Raw genomic sequence first — 15,040 nt, forward strand, 5'->3', positions numbered from 1 at the left:
AAGTAGAGAGGCAAAGTGAGATGCCTAAGGCTGTGTCATTTTCCAGGAAAATGCTAATGTAGACTCTAATTATTTCAATTTCTTGTCATACTTCGAGTCCTTTGAGTAAAATACACTGCCAACAGGGTTGAAGAGGGATTTGTGCTAAGTCCTTTTGGAACATCACTTGGACCTCTTTACAGGCGTCATGACCTCAACATTGAGAAAGACTGGGGTGAAGTACCCCAAAGTCAAACATGCCCGGCGCTGCTTTTTGGTGTAATTGAACAATGATAGGATTTGAGCTTTCCCCGAGAGAAACTCGCTGCTCATAATTCACTGAAAGAGCCAGAGGGAGAGGAAAATGAAGCAGGAGATAAATGCAGATGCAGACAAGACAGAAAGTAAGTGAAACATGTGTGCCTGTGAATTTCTGTGTCTGAATCATGTCACACTCCCACATTGTTTTGCTTTCTGAATAATTTGCCGCTCCTACAGTATCAGATCACATATTGGAAGCAAACTGTGACCTTTAAGATGGAAATGTCAAAAAGTAGTGAAACTCCAAGAACTCCGGATGTGCTAGACACCAATTACTTCTCGGCTTGTGTGCGCGAGTCTGATAGAAATATTGGATGCCTAGTGTGTAATATTGAGATTAAATTGCTCTGGGAAAGTAATGCGAAAATATGTATAGCGGACAGACTGATATGAGGACTATCAATCACTGTGCAATTTTACTATGTGCATAAAAAAAAAAAAAAAAAAAAAAAAAAAAAGACATGAAAAATGCATTCAAGTGAACCTCTGAAAAATCACTAAATAACCTCATCTGCAATTAAAAAAAGACAATAACTTCGGGAGCTTTGACAGCTTTAACACAAAGTTGCTTTTATACGACAAATTATATTCAGTCAATCAGCAAAATAACCTAATTGTATTATTTTCAGAAGTGGGAAGAGTAGAATTTTAATATTAGGGTGTCAAACATGGGGTCTGGACCACCAAATGATAGGAGGAGAGGTCAAGCTACACAGACACTGAATTTTGAAAGGCAGATGTAACAAAGCCAGACCATGCTAAAGAGAATACTGTGTCCTGAAAAGCACCAAACAAAAATAATGTGGAAATGTTGTAGGATTTTATATTCCACATTCATTTCTGGGCAATATTTGGAGAATAATATATTAACTGTAAACATTATTGCTATGCAATGCATTTTCTCTGTTTTTAGACATAGGTTATGATGCTATGATTTTAATGGTGCGGCCCAGTTTTAAAATGTTATCCCAGTAACCGCTTACCGTAATCTTTGGGTACAACTACAGAGTACAAACAGGTCCGTGTACTGCTGTAGTTTCCAGGGTATCCAGGAGACAGGACAACTCCGTCTAACCCAGAGTACTGCCCGCCACATGGAGCTGCAGAGAAAGACGGTGATGAGACATGAAGGGACACCCATAAAGAGGACGCAAAGGGCAAGGAGTACAGCCAATAGTGGGAGACTACATTCCTAGCCCACTTCTTGCTTTTCAATCCTCTGTGTTTCTTCACTCCCAAATTACTTTTCGTGTCTGATTGGGCTGAAGGTGGGAGATGTCCCCAGTGTTTGCCACAGTGAAATTGCAATGTTTTCCAACTATCGTGTTGGGTTAGCCTGGCCGCTGTGAAGGCTGAACCGTCTCTCCTGGCTAAAGCCTTTTAAAAAGCTATGCTTGTATCTGAGAAATCCACGTACGCGAGGGTGTGTGTTTGCTGGTGTGAGTGTGTGTGGTAGAACACATCTTCCACCTGACAGTGAACCGATGAAACCTGCTGTGAGAGCCCGGTTCTGCGAAGTTGTGAGATCTGTTACCAGCTTTCCAGGGTTACAGGCGCAGCGTGTGTCAAAGGAATATCAGAGAACAGTGAGAGGGGGTTATTGGTTCAGCTACAAGTGTGAAGAGACGATATGCAAACTAAGCAGTTCGCTCTTCAAATTGCAGATTAAATTTAAGATGGATTCTTGCATCTATTAATATTTGCAAAGCCCACACAGCTCCTTGCATATACCTGCAGGACATGACTGTGTGTGGAAGCAACATAATATACACGCATGTTTACATAAATCTACAAGCGCCGATGTTGTTTTTGTTCTAACAACCGACTCCAGATGTCAGTGTTTACCAATGCAGATGGGTTTGGGCTTGTTCCAGCTCGGCTTGCCGTCTCCCCCCATGATGCATGTGAGCGTTGGGTCTCCCTCCAGCGTGTAGCCGCTGTCGCAGTGGTAGGTGACAGTGGAGCCCAGCTTGAGATCGGTGCCCACCCGCGTCCCGTTGCGCACCGAGCCCGGCTCGAAGCAGGACTCCCGGGGGTTCTCTGCGGAGAGAGGTAACACAGTGGAAAATCAGTGACAGAAGGCGGCAAGTGACGTTATTCAATAAAAGGAGTTTGCAGCAGCGGCGACTCCGGAGCAGAAATTGTTTTCTGCCTGGGCTTACTGATATACTTTGATTCCTAACTTTCTTTTTCTGTGGCTCCATTTACTCTTTTCCACATTTCCTGCAAGTCTGAGCTTTCGTCTCTCGGTATATATATCTCGTCGGCTGCCACTTTTCTCTCCAGCCCTTGACGGTGGCCTCTCATCTGTGGCTGCTGGGGTATGTATGGCTGTGGAGACAGACAGCCAGCTGATTGAGAGTGGCGTGGCTCTGGCCCAAGGTCTGCTGACTACACACAACCGCCTCTCGAACAACACTTCACTGTGCAGTCAACTAGAGCAGACAATGCACATACGCAAGCTTTCTTTGGGAAACAGGCACACACGCACACACACACGCACACACACACGCACACACACACACCCTGCCAACCCCTCACTCACCAACACTCTGAATCCAGCCACATATCAATCACCACTCCTGAGGTCTTAAGAAAGATGTCCCGCTCAATTTACCATCGCACCGTTCTTAGGAGGAAAATGTGCATGTGAGACGAGGCCTGTCAATTTGGCACACTTCACACCCTCGCCGCTAAAGTAAACATAGGGAAACTGCCCAAAGCAATTTAGCTCAATCTTAAACACAGTCCACTGTACACGTACAGCAAAACTTCAATATTTGATGACTTAACACACAAAAGGGAAGGTGAGTCAAATGTTATCTCTTGTCAGAAAATTTTTTGCTGATAATTCAGTGCCTGTAGTAAAAACAAACAAAAAAAAACGGAACTGCCTTGACAATGCCAAACCTAAAACATGAGACATTTTTAACAACACTCATACAGCTAGAGCATTTATCTGTAAAGGTTCACTGAGACGCCATCAAAGAGAAATATGCTTTCCTTCGTTCCAAAGGTATTTACAAAAGCCATATTATAATGTGACTCAGAGGTGAGATTGTGAAGGTCCCGGAAAGTTCACATTCCTTTGATGTGTTTGTTTGGCATCTTGCTTCACTGAAAAGAACCAGTATTAAAAAGTTAACATTTCTTGGAAATTCTTTTTAAACTGCCTTGACTTAATTTTTTTTTTTTTTCGAACAATAACTAAGTTCAATTTATTATTCAGCAGATGGATTTTAAGCCAGATTTGGATGATGAAACCAGGGGGACTTGCTGAGCAAACAGGAGGCTGCATTTCAGGACTTAACAAGGGCGAAGGGTTCTGCCTGTCAGTCACCACACCTGTTTTAGACAAGCTGAGCCCTTTTATGAGCTGAACCTTCCCCCGATGCTTCCCCAATTAAACCAGCACACCTGAAAACGGAAAGTGTAGGCGTGATAGACGCAGCATACATTGCGTATGCACTGGACCTGGGCGCAAGCTTGTTGAAAGAAGGTCGGCAGTGGCAGTGAAGATGACCGATTTAACAGCCCTCGCTCCAGGAGCTTTGTAGGTGTGAAGGAAAATGTAAGAGAGGCATCATCTATTTTGAGAAATACACAAAGGGGCTTAGGTGATGCGATGTGAAGTGAAAATGAGCGCCGGACTCGGTGCAGGTATCGGAAAAGACAGTTGCGAGGATGAGGGTGCTTGTATGTGCGTGTTTTTTGCGTATAAATGCCCTTGTCTGTGTCTGTGAGTGTTATTCAAATGTGGCTCAAGCATGGGGAGGGTTTAGCCCGTATATTTCCCCAGAGAGCCCAATCAAACATGGCCATGGACGGAGAAAGACATGAAAACTGCTTGGTAAAAAGGGCTGACAGCACCTCGGGCAGATCTTGTAATGCAATTTTCAGTGGCGAGCTGACCAAATACTGGCTGGGCCAGCTCGTCAACTCGCCTCTTCCTCACCAAATAGGGCTAAACTCGCAGCCAAACATGCTTTAGTGCCATGTTGTTTGTCTGAAACCGAGGAGATAATTTATGTGTTATTTGGTTATGGTTCATTAGTGTGGAGAATTGGAAGTGGGGTGAGGGAGTTTTTCTGAGCCACACACTGGGTCCATCTGCTCTACCAGATTGGCCATACAATATCACGCACTGTATCACTCACTCCAGTGAATATTGCTGTGAGTGAGTTAAGGCTCAGGCTCTGTAACGTGTTTCACAACGCTTATGTACAGTTTGCATTAACGGGAAGCGTTCTGATAACAGCTGACACGCTCATGCAGATGAAAACTCACCTGAAAACCAGCCAAGAAAAAGCCAGCCCACAGTCGATCTAGAATTGCTTATATGTCTTCTACCTTAAACAGATCTAATTGAGACTTGAACATTTTGGACAATTTAATACTGTTTTCTCAAGCGAAGCTCTTAAAGAAGCTCCATCTAATTTAGAGCTCAATGTGTATTTGTTAAAGGGCTTTAACATACAGCGGTGTTTCCTCACGAGGGGGAAACGTACGTGTGGGAAACATTTACATGTTGGTCCGTCTTCAAAAGAACTGGACATCAGTGATCCCTCTGCGCCATGTGCGCAGTATCCAGTGTCTAATGTGAGCAAATGAAATTTGGGTCCCCCCAAAAAACTATTTGCTGCGGTCAGCCAAGCTTAAGACGAGAGAAAAACAGAGTGCCGTTTGCGCCAATTCATCAGAAGCCTTTCGTGCAGCTGGACTGATCAAAAAGAGCTTAAGCATGCACGCTGTCAGCTTTTTATTTTCATAATTCTTTGTGTTATTGGGCTACTAGGGGAGGTGCACATCAATAACAACACCCAGGCAGACCACGACACAAATGGGAGGGTGGTGATCAGGATGCTGCAGCACAGACAACCCATTCTTTCACCGGCGCATTTTTCACACCACTAATCTCACTCGCTTTGGACCAGACACAAGAGAAAGTTAAAAAGGAAACAATCTGCAAGGTCGATAAGCAGCAGAGGATAAATCTATTCTCACCCTGCCAGAGGAAGAATTTTAAAGCATCAATTGTTTAGGGGATAAAGTCACACATCTTATTGAAGAGTTATTTTGTTCAGAGTCATAAGACGCAAAAAATTTCAAAAATCTCATTAGGAGAACTCAAGAAGCACAGAGAATAAAATCAGAGTTTGCACCAGCACACAATAAGCCATATTGTCATTTTGAAAAGGGAGAGTGCACACCTGTGTACTGCAGCACAAATCCATTGCTGCTGAGGGAGGCGTCGCTACGGAAAGCCAAGAAGAGCGTATTGGAGCTGCTCTCGATTCGATCTGGAACATCTGTGCCGTAAAAACTTCCCAACAAGGGGCTGAGGGAGTCTGGACCATCGTAGATATGCAAGAAGTCATAACTGGGCTCCAAGCTGAACCTGGCGACACGGATTTAAACAGTCATGATGTTTGCTGCCAATATATCCTGCAAGAAAGCTAACAAATGATTATTCTAACTTTGTAGGGTAAAACAATGAAGAATGCACTGATATCCTCATGCTAATTAGAGAATATGAACAATGTAGATGTACGAGATGTGTCAGGACACATTTCCTATGCGAATGAAGCTTACTGGTTGAAGCTCAGAGAGATGACATAGTCCTGTGTTACTGTAACTGTCCAGTCGCACTCCCTTCCATGAGGGTACGGTTCAGGATAGTCAGGAGATAGAATGAGGCCACTAGGACCCGTCAGGTTCCCACCACAAGGAGCTAAGAAAAAAGATTGGAAAAAGAAAAGAAAAACACACACACACAGTACATACTTTGGTGTAAATCAAACACATTTAGCTTGCCGCTGATATAAATCCCACATGTGTTTCATAACAGTATTGAATGGGTATAAACATGAAACAGCAGTTCAATACATTGAGATCTGTTTGAAATGAGGATTTTGTAAACGGCACAGGAAGCTGGGACGCTGTTAATTAACTCGATGACCATCATCTGAGGTCACTGACTCAAAGGTTGCTATAGCGATGGTATTCAGTATCGTTTGGCACAGCGTGGCGTCTCCATGTCCTGCTATTCCGTGTAAACTACAGCCATTGATTCCTACGTTGAGCTCCTGGGTAATGCTCCAAGAAAAAAAACAAAAAAAACAAAACCTGCACAGTGTTTATTTTTCTGGTGTCAAAAGTTGAAGCAAATCTTAGTTAAGAATCTTGCACGTGATAGAAGTTCTATCAATATGTGACTCTTTGTGAAGCACCTTTGAAGAACAATGCTTTACAATGAAATGTGTCAAAATGGCATGAAGCATTGAAGCAACAGTAAAATGATGTTTCACATTATTCGAAATGGCACTTTAAAAAAGACATGGTGGGAATTACATTTCATTTACAAACACATTAAAAACAGGGGAACGCAATAAATTGTTTGAAATGAGCAAAGAGAGGAAACATTAAGGAGAGGACATATTTTCATTATTTAAAAAAAAAAAAAAAGAATAAATAAATTGAGCACATAATTGTAGGCTGAAGGCCCAAAATAAATCGTTTCTTGGTAAACACTGTGTGTTGTAGAATAGTGACTGTTTCTTTAGAAGTTAATAATTTTATGAGCAAAGAATTTCACCAGCTTATAAAACAGGGGTGTCACACATAAGGCCCATGGGCAGAAAGAGGTTCAAATCTGGTCCAACAAACCACCAAGCAAGTGGTAAACATTTAAAAAAAACACCAATTATTTCAACAAATTTTGTTAGGAGTAGCCGACACGACACAATAGCGAGACCTGAGCTGAGGTGTATGTGACGCTGCCATGAAAGATAGCAACCTCGTTGCGGAAATGCAAACCAGCATAAGCCTCAAAGCCATGCTATCAGGGTGGTCTTGTAAAAACATGCATAATGCAACAGCTATAGAATTAGTTTATAACAGAAACTAATGCTAAAATTGGCTTTTTGTTGAGAATGTAGTCATTTTTGCCAGTAATTGTTTGGTTTTGTGAAAAATATGGACATTTTCAGCAGGTACGCTGTACTCTGCACCACAGCAGAGAACATTTTTAAAGGTTAAATCTAAACGGAATGTTGTAACTATTATACCAGTACAGCCTACTCAAGCTGTATCCGGCCCTTAAGGTGAAATGTGTTTTACACCCCTGCTATGCAATCTTTAAAAGTATACATTCCTTGTACAATTGTGATGTGTTGGTATATAGTGCATTTAAAACTGTGACTCTGTACTGCAGTTGGAATCCCACTGTTCATATGGAAATGGCAAACATTTGTTTGCTGGGTGCACGCCATGATTCAGATGGTAGTCTTCACAAACGTAAAACATTACTCCAGTAATCGCAGGCATGCTTTGAGATAAGTGAGTAGCTAATGCGTGTCGACACCGGCTTACCTCGCTCTCACCTGTAAGTGAGACAGAACTGCTTGACCCCTAACCCAAAAATGATCTCATTAAACTAAGCATTAATTAAACATTGAAGCTAATTACGTAATCTTAATTACCATTGTTAATTACTTAGCATTGTTTGGTTGTTGAACAGGGGACCACATGTGCTCACGGCTTAATAAAAAAAATAAAAATAAAATGATATATATATATATATATATACATATATATACAGGTACTTCTCAAAAAATTTGCATATTGTGATAAAGTTAATTATTTTCCATAATGTAATGATAAAAATTTGACTTTCATATATGTTAGATTCATTACACACAACTGAAGTAGTTCAAGCCTTTTATTGATTTAATATAGATGATTTTGGCAAAAAAGTAAAGAAAAACCAAAAAATTAGCATATCATGAAAAGGTACTCTAAATTTGATATTAACCTAATCATCTGGAGCACCACACCCACCCTTGAATCAACGAATTAACTCTAAACACCTGCAAAAGATTCCTGAGGCTTTTAAAACCTCCCAGCTGTTTCATTACTCAAAACCGCAATCATGGGTAAGACTGCCGACCTGACTGCTGTCCAGAAGGCCATCATTGACACCCTCAAGCAAGAGGGTAAGACACAAAAATACATTTCTGAGCGAATAGGCTGTTCCCAGAGTGCTGTATCAAGGCACCTCAGTGGGAAGTCTGTGGGAAGAGAAAGGTGTGGCAGAAAACGCTGCACAACCAGTAGAGGTGACCGGACCCTGAGGAAGATTGTGGAGAAGGACCGATTCCAGACCTTGGGGGACCTGCGGAAGCAGTGGACTGAGTCTGGAGTGGAAACATCCAGAGCCACCGTGCACAGGCGTGTGCAGGAAATGGGCTACAGGTGCCGCATTCCCCAGGTCAAGCCACTTTTGAACAAGAAACAGCGGCAGAAGCGCCTGACCTGGGCTACAGAGAAGCAGCACTGGACTGTTGCTCAGTGGTCCAAAGTACTTTTTTCGGATGAAAGCAAATTTTGCATGTCATTCAGAAATAAAGGTTCCAGAGTCTGGAGGAAGACTGGGGAGAAGGACATGCCAAAATGCCTGAAGTCCAGTGTCAAGTACCCACAGTCAGTGATGGTCTGGGGTGCCATGTCAGCTGCTGGTGTTGGTCCACTTTGTTTTATCAAGGGCAGGGTCAATGCAGCTAGCTATCAGGAGATTTTGGAGCACTTCATGCTTCCATCTGCTGAAAAGCTTTATGGAGATGAAGATTTCCTTTTTCAGCATGACCTGGCACCTGCTCACAGTGCCAAAACCACTGGCAAATGGTTTACTGACCATGGTATTACTGTGCTCGATTGGCCCGCCAACTCTTCTGACCTGAACCCCATTGAGAATATGTGGGATATTGTGAAGAGGAAGTTGAGAGACACCAGACCCAACACTGTGGATGAGCTTAAGGCCGCTATCAAAGCATCCTGGGCCTCCATAACACCTGAGCAGTGCCACCGGCTGATTGACTCCATGCCACGCCGCATTGAAGCAGTCATTTCTGCAAAAGGATTCCCGACCAAGTATTGAATGCATAACTGAACATAATTATTTGAAGGTTGACTTTTGTTTGTATTAAAAACACTTTTCTTTTATTGGTCAGATGAAATATGCTAATTTATTTAGATGGGGATTTTTGGTTTTTCTTTACTTTTTTGCCAAAATCATCTATATTAAATCAATAAAAGGCTTGAACTACTTCAGTTGTGTGTAATGAATCTAAAATATATGAAAGTCTAATTTTTATCATTACATTATGGAAAATAATGAACTTTATCACAATATGCTAATTTTTTGAGAAGTACCTGTATATATACTATCGAAAGAGTACAGGTACAACCTAGAGGTCTCTGTGGCTATTGAGGAACGGGATAATCTCATCTCTGTCTGCTGCAGTGCCTTCAGCAAATGTCTAGGGGCCATGGGAATTTAGTTTGCCACTTAAAATTCACTTAAGGAGTCTGTTAGGTAATTGAGTTAGGAACCTCTGTTGTCTACCTGTTCTACAAAAGTCAGAGCAGTCAGAAAAGCTATACAGTAGATGGTATTTTCTTTTCATCCAGTTTCCTTTTCTTTATACGGATTATAATGTGAATTCCTATAACCATAGAGAGTTTACGGCAACATAATTGTGTTGCATTGCAATAATAAACAAGCCACTCAAGCATGTAAAAGCGTTTTAAAAGTATGTGATCACAAAATGAAGCCTTTAGAGTTAAAAAAAAACAAAACAAAAAAAACAAGCAGTAGTGAAAAAGCCTGGAGGGAAGCTGTATTATGTGCTGTAGTGTGGAAATGTGTCAACACTTGAGTTAGTGTGAAAGCTAATCCATGTAAGAGCTAGGGATACTTAAAATAGCATGCTGCCTGCGAGTACCTGTGCATGTGGGAGGGTCCGGTTGCCAGAAGAAGCGCCCGTTGATCTCTGTGCAGGTGATCCTGTTGGCGCCCTGCAGAATGTAACCGGGATCACACTGGAACACCACATGGTCCCCTGGCTCCTTGCTGTCACCGCCCCGGGTCCCATTAGTCGGCATGCCCGGGTCATTGCAGGATGTTGCAGTCGAGACTGAAGGAGCGAACAGGAGCTTTATCAGTGCAATGTGAATGGGCCTCGGTCACAAGATGAATAAGGGTGTATTATTGCCATTGTTCACAGTTAAAGCCGAGAGGGCTGCACTCGCTCTCATCAGTTCTTTTCATCGAACGTTTCCATCATCCTCTATTCTCACCGGAGAACTGAAGAGCGAAGCCCTGCTTGCTGGTGAAGAAGTCTGTGGTGAACTGCAGGCTGACAGTGTTGAAGGTGCTGTGGGCGTCTGGGGGCAGCACCGAGCCGCTCAGCTCTCTCAGCAGAACCCCGCCGTCCTGCGGCCCATCCCAGATCCGAAGCACGTCGTGGACCTCCTCCGTGTGGAAGACCAGGAAATGCAGACTGCAGAAGGCCAAATAGTTTCAAGTTGATAGGGTTGAACATTTGTCATTTGACAAGTTGACATTCGGGTGATGATTTATGCCCCAAAATCTACAAAATTAAGTGTCATATAAACCAACCTCAGGTGTACACAGGAAGATTCAAAATTCACATTAAGTACAGCTGGCTTCTCGTTGCATCTCAAACAACCAAGTTTAAAAAAAACCCTCAGCTGTAGCTGTAACTGAAATATCTCAATTTAAAAGCAGAAAGGAAAGATTACAGAAAAATATAGGCTTTTAGCAGAAGTCACAATTTCTTAAACATGATGAGTCAAAACTATAATTAAAGGATTACTCCAAACAGCTTATTTAAAAGAATCAATACGTAATGATGTGATTAAAGGACACAATAGGAACAGAAGAAAATGAAGACGCAGATAAAGCCAAGTGGAAAAGAGGGAAACAAATAACAATTTAAAGTGAATCACAGGCGGTGGATCCGGAGCATTCAATGGATGTTCCACAATGCCAGTCAAGCAGATACGTCTGCCACAGCATTTAATAGTTTCAGTCTAGACATCAGAAAGATGATGCTGTCAAAATATCAACCCTTCACTTTGGCTTAGACAGCTGTCATCCAGCTGGTGGTCCAATGGATGGGAAATGTGTGTATGTATGTGTGCGTCTGCTTGACTGTGAAAGCCTCAATGTAGTGGATTCATATTAATATAGCATTTGGAGTTCTGTGCATGAGCGCGAGTAAGTGCGTCTTCCGGACAGGCTCAGCGGGACAAAATAGGTAGTAAACAACAATTAAAGTAAACAAATGAAAAAGGTGGCGATGTTGAAATGGGCTGCTCAATATGACCAACTTTTTTTTTTTGCTTTCTGGAGCACTATTTTACAAGATGTTGAAAAATAAATATTTCGTTTATGCCAGCTTATCCAAATTGCAGGTTCAGATTCTTTCAAAATATTATAATAGAGATGCAGTGACACTTTCATTCAACCTGTATCGAGCTTGTATAAACATCTATCGCAGAGTTTATTTACTTTGAATGAAGACCAGAAAAATAAAATGTAGCGTTTCTGATGTAGCTTCAGTTGCGTTATTTGGATGCTGTCACACTTTCAATAGATTTCACAGAGATACTTCAGCTCACCGGGGGTGCCTCCTCTCATAGTGAGGAGATCCCTGGTTTGAGTCCAGGTTGAGCTCGGAAGCTTTTATGAGTTTTTCTGATTTGCGAGTGTGTGACTGCCTGTCTCTGTGTGCTCCTGTCCAGACTGTCTCTTGCATTTGTCAGCTGGAATCAGCTCCAGCAACTTGTGACATCGAATTGGATGAGACATTGGATAAGATTGATGAATCAACTGTAATTTAATATATAGCTCTATCATGGAAAATATTAACACATTATTTGGAGTCAAACACTTTCTTAACATTGTTCAACAAAATTGCATCCATTCTGTTTTATGGCAAAAACCAGTAAATTCTTAAAAGATACTTATGCACCACTTGTGTTCATCTTTTAAAAAATAGTCTGCAGAGCTGTTTGGTCGATTTTTTTCTCCTTCTATGCTTGAGAAGCTTAAGCTTCCATAAATATCTGTAAAAGTCATTAAGTCAAAAATCAAATTTTTAAAATTTTATGAGATGCATTGTAATCACATTTTCAGTCAACCAGAGTAAATCATGTTGCATTATGCATTTTGGTACCTTCATCCTTTTATACACACACACACACACACACACACACACACACACACACACACACACACACACACACACACACACACACACACACACACACACACACACACACACACACACACACACACACACACACACACACACACACACACACACACACACACACACACACACACACACACACACACACACACACACACACACACACACACGCACACAGCCTTAAGCTATGGATGATGCAGAGGAGGGGCAGCAACCCACTGGTATGTCGGGTTTAGCAACAAGTTCCCACCGTTTCTGCATAATTGGTGTCAGACTCTGATTCCCGTACTGTCTGATGTGTGAGAAGCAGCCAGAGGCTACTCAACCATGTGCCATGTGTGTGTGGATACTGTACATAACCCACACGACAAGTCTTTGTTGCAAGGCTTGTGGAAAGAAATGCGCATTAAACAAAGAGATGCAGACAGGCGCGCCACTGTGTAGTCACACAAATGTGCACTGATAGGTGCTTTTAACTGTACGCTACATTACATGCACATATATGAACATTCACGCCCTGCAAACACATAACACCAATGGACTCGTGCAAACATACCGTTCACACATTAACCTCCTTATCTCTGCCGCGCAACATATCACACCTCCAACTTTCATTATCTGAGCACTGGGATATATAATAATCCTATTCTTTGTACTCATAGTGCTCTGCTAATACTCACTGAGGCGGGGATAATACCGTGTGATATACAGAACAGTAATCATTCAAAGCTCAATGAAAATAGGCATGTGGTGAAAAAAAAAATTGAAAAAGAAAAAGAAAACACACGAGTAATATGTATGAGATTCTGTATGAGTGAGCGAGTTAAAACGATTCCCTGCTCCTGGGGCCTCGACGAGGATCAATTGTGACTGTGTGGCTGCCAAACTTAAATTAGAGGGTACAAGTCTGTGTTTTCTTCAACTGCATAAAGAATCAAACACTGAAGGGTACAGTCCAGAAGGATGCATTTTTGTTTAGACTGGCAGCCGTCCAAAGACCAACAAAGTGGATGTCAAATACAAAAAACGCACGTCACCGAAGACGCATGTGATATACATGAATGAGTGCAGAGCTTCTGCGTCTATCGTGATTTTAAAGATCGTTCCGGGGATTTGCATGAGCACTGCGAGAATCAAGCATGGGTCACGTGTTGGATCGATGCTCCTGCGCTGAAAGGTTTCCTGTTCTAACTCAACCTTCAGGACTGTCAAGAACCCAACGGCATCATGTTTCCTTTCCAGATTTATGTGGTAGGAGGAAGATTGAGAGGTGGGGGGGAGAGGGAGTACTGCCTTGACGAAATGCAGAAGGTGAGATGGGAAAGGGGTGGTGGTGCTGGTGGACCAGGAGCGAAAACAAGACTAACGTTAATCATTGCAAGCCGGCTGGAAGAGGTGGATGATGGCAGGAGGATAAGAGGTTGATGGAGAGCAGGGGGAGCTGAGGGATGTAGGTATTGTGCTGCGCTGCCGGACGGGTTGGATAGACGTGGGCTGCATGTTATGATGATTGGCTCTTTTAATGCAACATTTAAATGAGGGTCTCTCTCCTTGTTACCCTGAGAGTGACGGCTGCGGGGTATGATAAAGAGATGGGGTGGAAGAAAAGATGGTAAAAAGGATCAGAGTTGTCCCAAAATGTCATGAGGAAATTTGTTGATATTGGCTTGTAAAAAAAAACTCTCTTGTGTTTTCCCAGTCAAGGTGTGTGGGATTGCGCTTTTCATTTAATGGGCCAGTCCTCTTGGCTGGCTTCATTTCTTTTCATTTCCTTAGTCCGCGTGTCTTAAAGTTCACACTTGTTAAAAGGCTTCACGGCAGTCAGATAAAGTTGTTGTTTTGCTCGTTTTCTAGTGACAAGAGTCCATTTAAAGACTTCTCCACTTGAGACAAATGCTTCAGAGGGGTAAGGTGAAATTGGTACGAGTGTGTGCGGAAAAGCACAGATTGAAATAAGTAAAATGACTGTGTGAGCTGCTAAGGAAAAGGAAATTTGGGTCTCTGTGTGCACTTAACATTTTGACGAATCATAGAAAACCGTGTTTTGAAGTTTACAGCTGAGGGCTCTCCTTTACACTCGGTCCCCTCTTAACAAGATAAAATAGTTCAATCAAGTGTCAGAGGAATCGCCGCGAGCAGATGAGATGGAGAAGAGAGGGATGGAAGAGATTTCTCAGGTCTCTTTTGATTCTGCCTTAACTGTTTTGTATTCATATGAGAGAGATAGCGAGAGAAATAGAGAGTGCTCTCATATGAATACAAAACAGTCTAGCTGCAATCACGACTCCTGTGGGGAGTCTTCAGAGTAGGTGTATGTGTGCATGAAGATGATAAATAAGTAAGTATGTGGGAGTGTGTATGGATGTGTGTGGTATGAGGGAATGTGGAAGAAGAGTGATGTAGAGCAAACAGACTCCTGCAACCGCCTGCTTACTTAAACCTAATTGAGATGCTTTCTATGAAGGCGATGCACGGTGAGCGCTCACCTCCTCAGAATGTGAGGCGGTGGCCTCGGTGGGATCACTCATCAGGATGGAAACCATACATACGCACTATAGACTTTAAAAAGACATTGAAAATACTCGGTGACCATCACGCCCGTCTTGTGTTGACATTTGAACCAAGCTGTGTTCAGTGATTTGCTGTGAGCTACAAGATGTAAT

General features: G+C 42.4%; 1 protein-coding gene across 1 annotated transcript in view; it reads right to left on the reverse strand.

Moving 5' to 3' along the window:
- csmd2 (CUB and Sushi multiple domains 2) overlaps positions 1-15,040 on the reverse strand; it is a gene marked incomplete at both ends in the record, with an annotated part of 237,338 nt that overhangs the window by 60,955 nt on the left and 161,343 nt on the right. The window contains 6 exon segments of the mRNA XM_080484336.1: positions 1,284-1,400; positions 2,146-2,340; positions 5,511-5,698; positions 5,893-6,031; positions 10,083-10,274; positions 10,438-10,640. Coding sequence (XP_080340462.1) covers positions 1,284-1,400; positions 2,146-2,340; positions 5,511-5,698; positions 5,893-6,031; positions 10,083-10,274; positions 10,438-10,640 — 1,034 coding nt within the window.

This window comes from Lipophrys pholis (genome assembly GCF_963383615.2).
Source record: "Lipophrys pholis genome assembly, chromosome: 17".
Classification (NCBI taxonomy): domain Eukaryota; kingdom Metazoa; phylum Chordata; class Actinopteri; order Blenniiformes; family Blenniidae; genus Lipophrys; species Lipophrys pholis.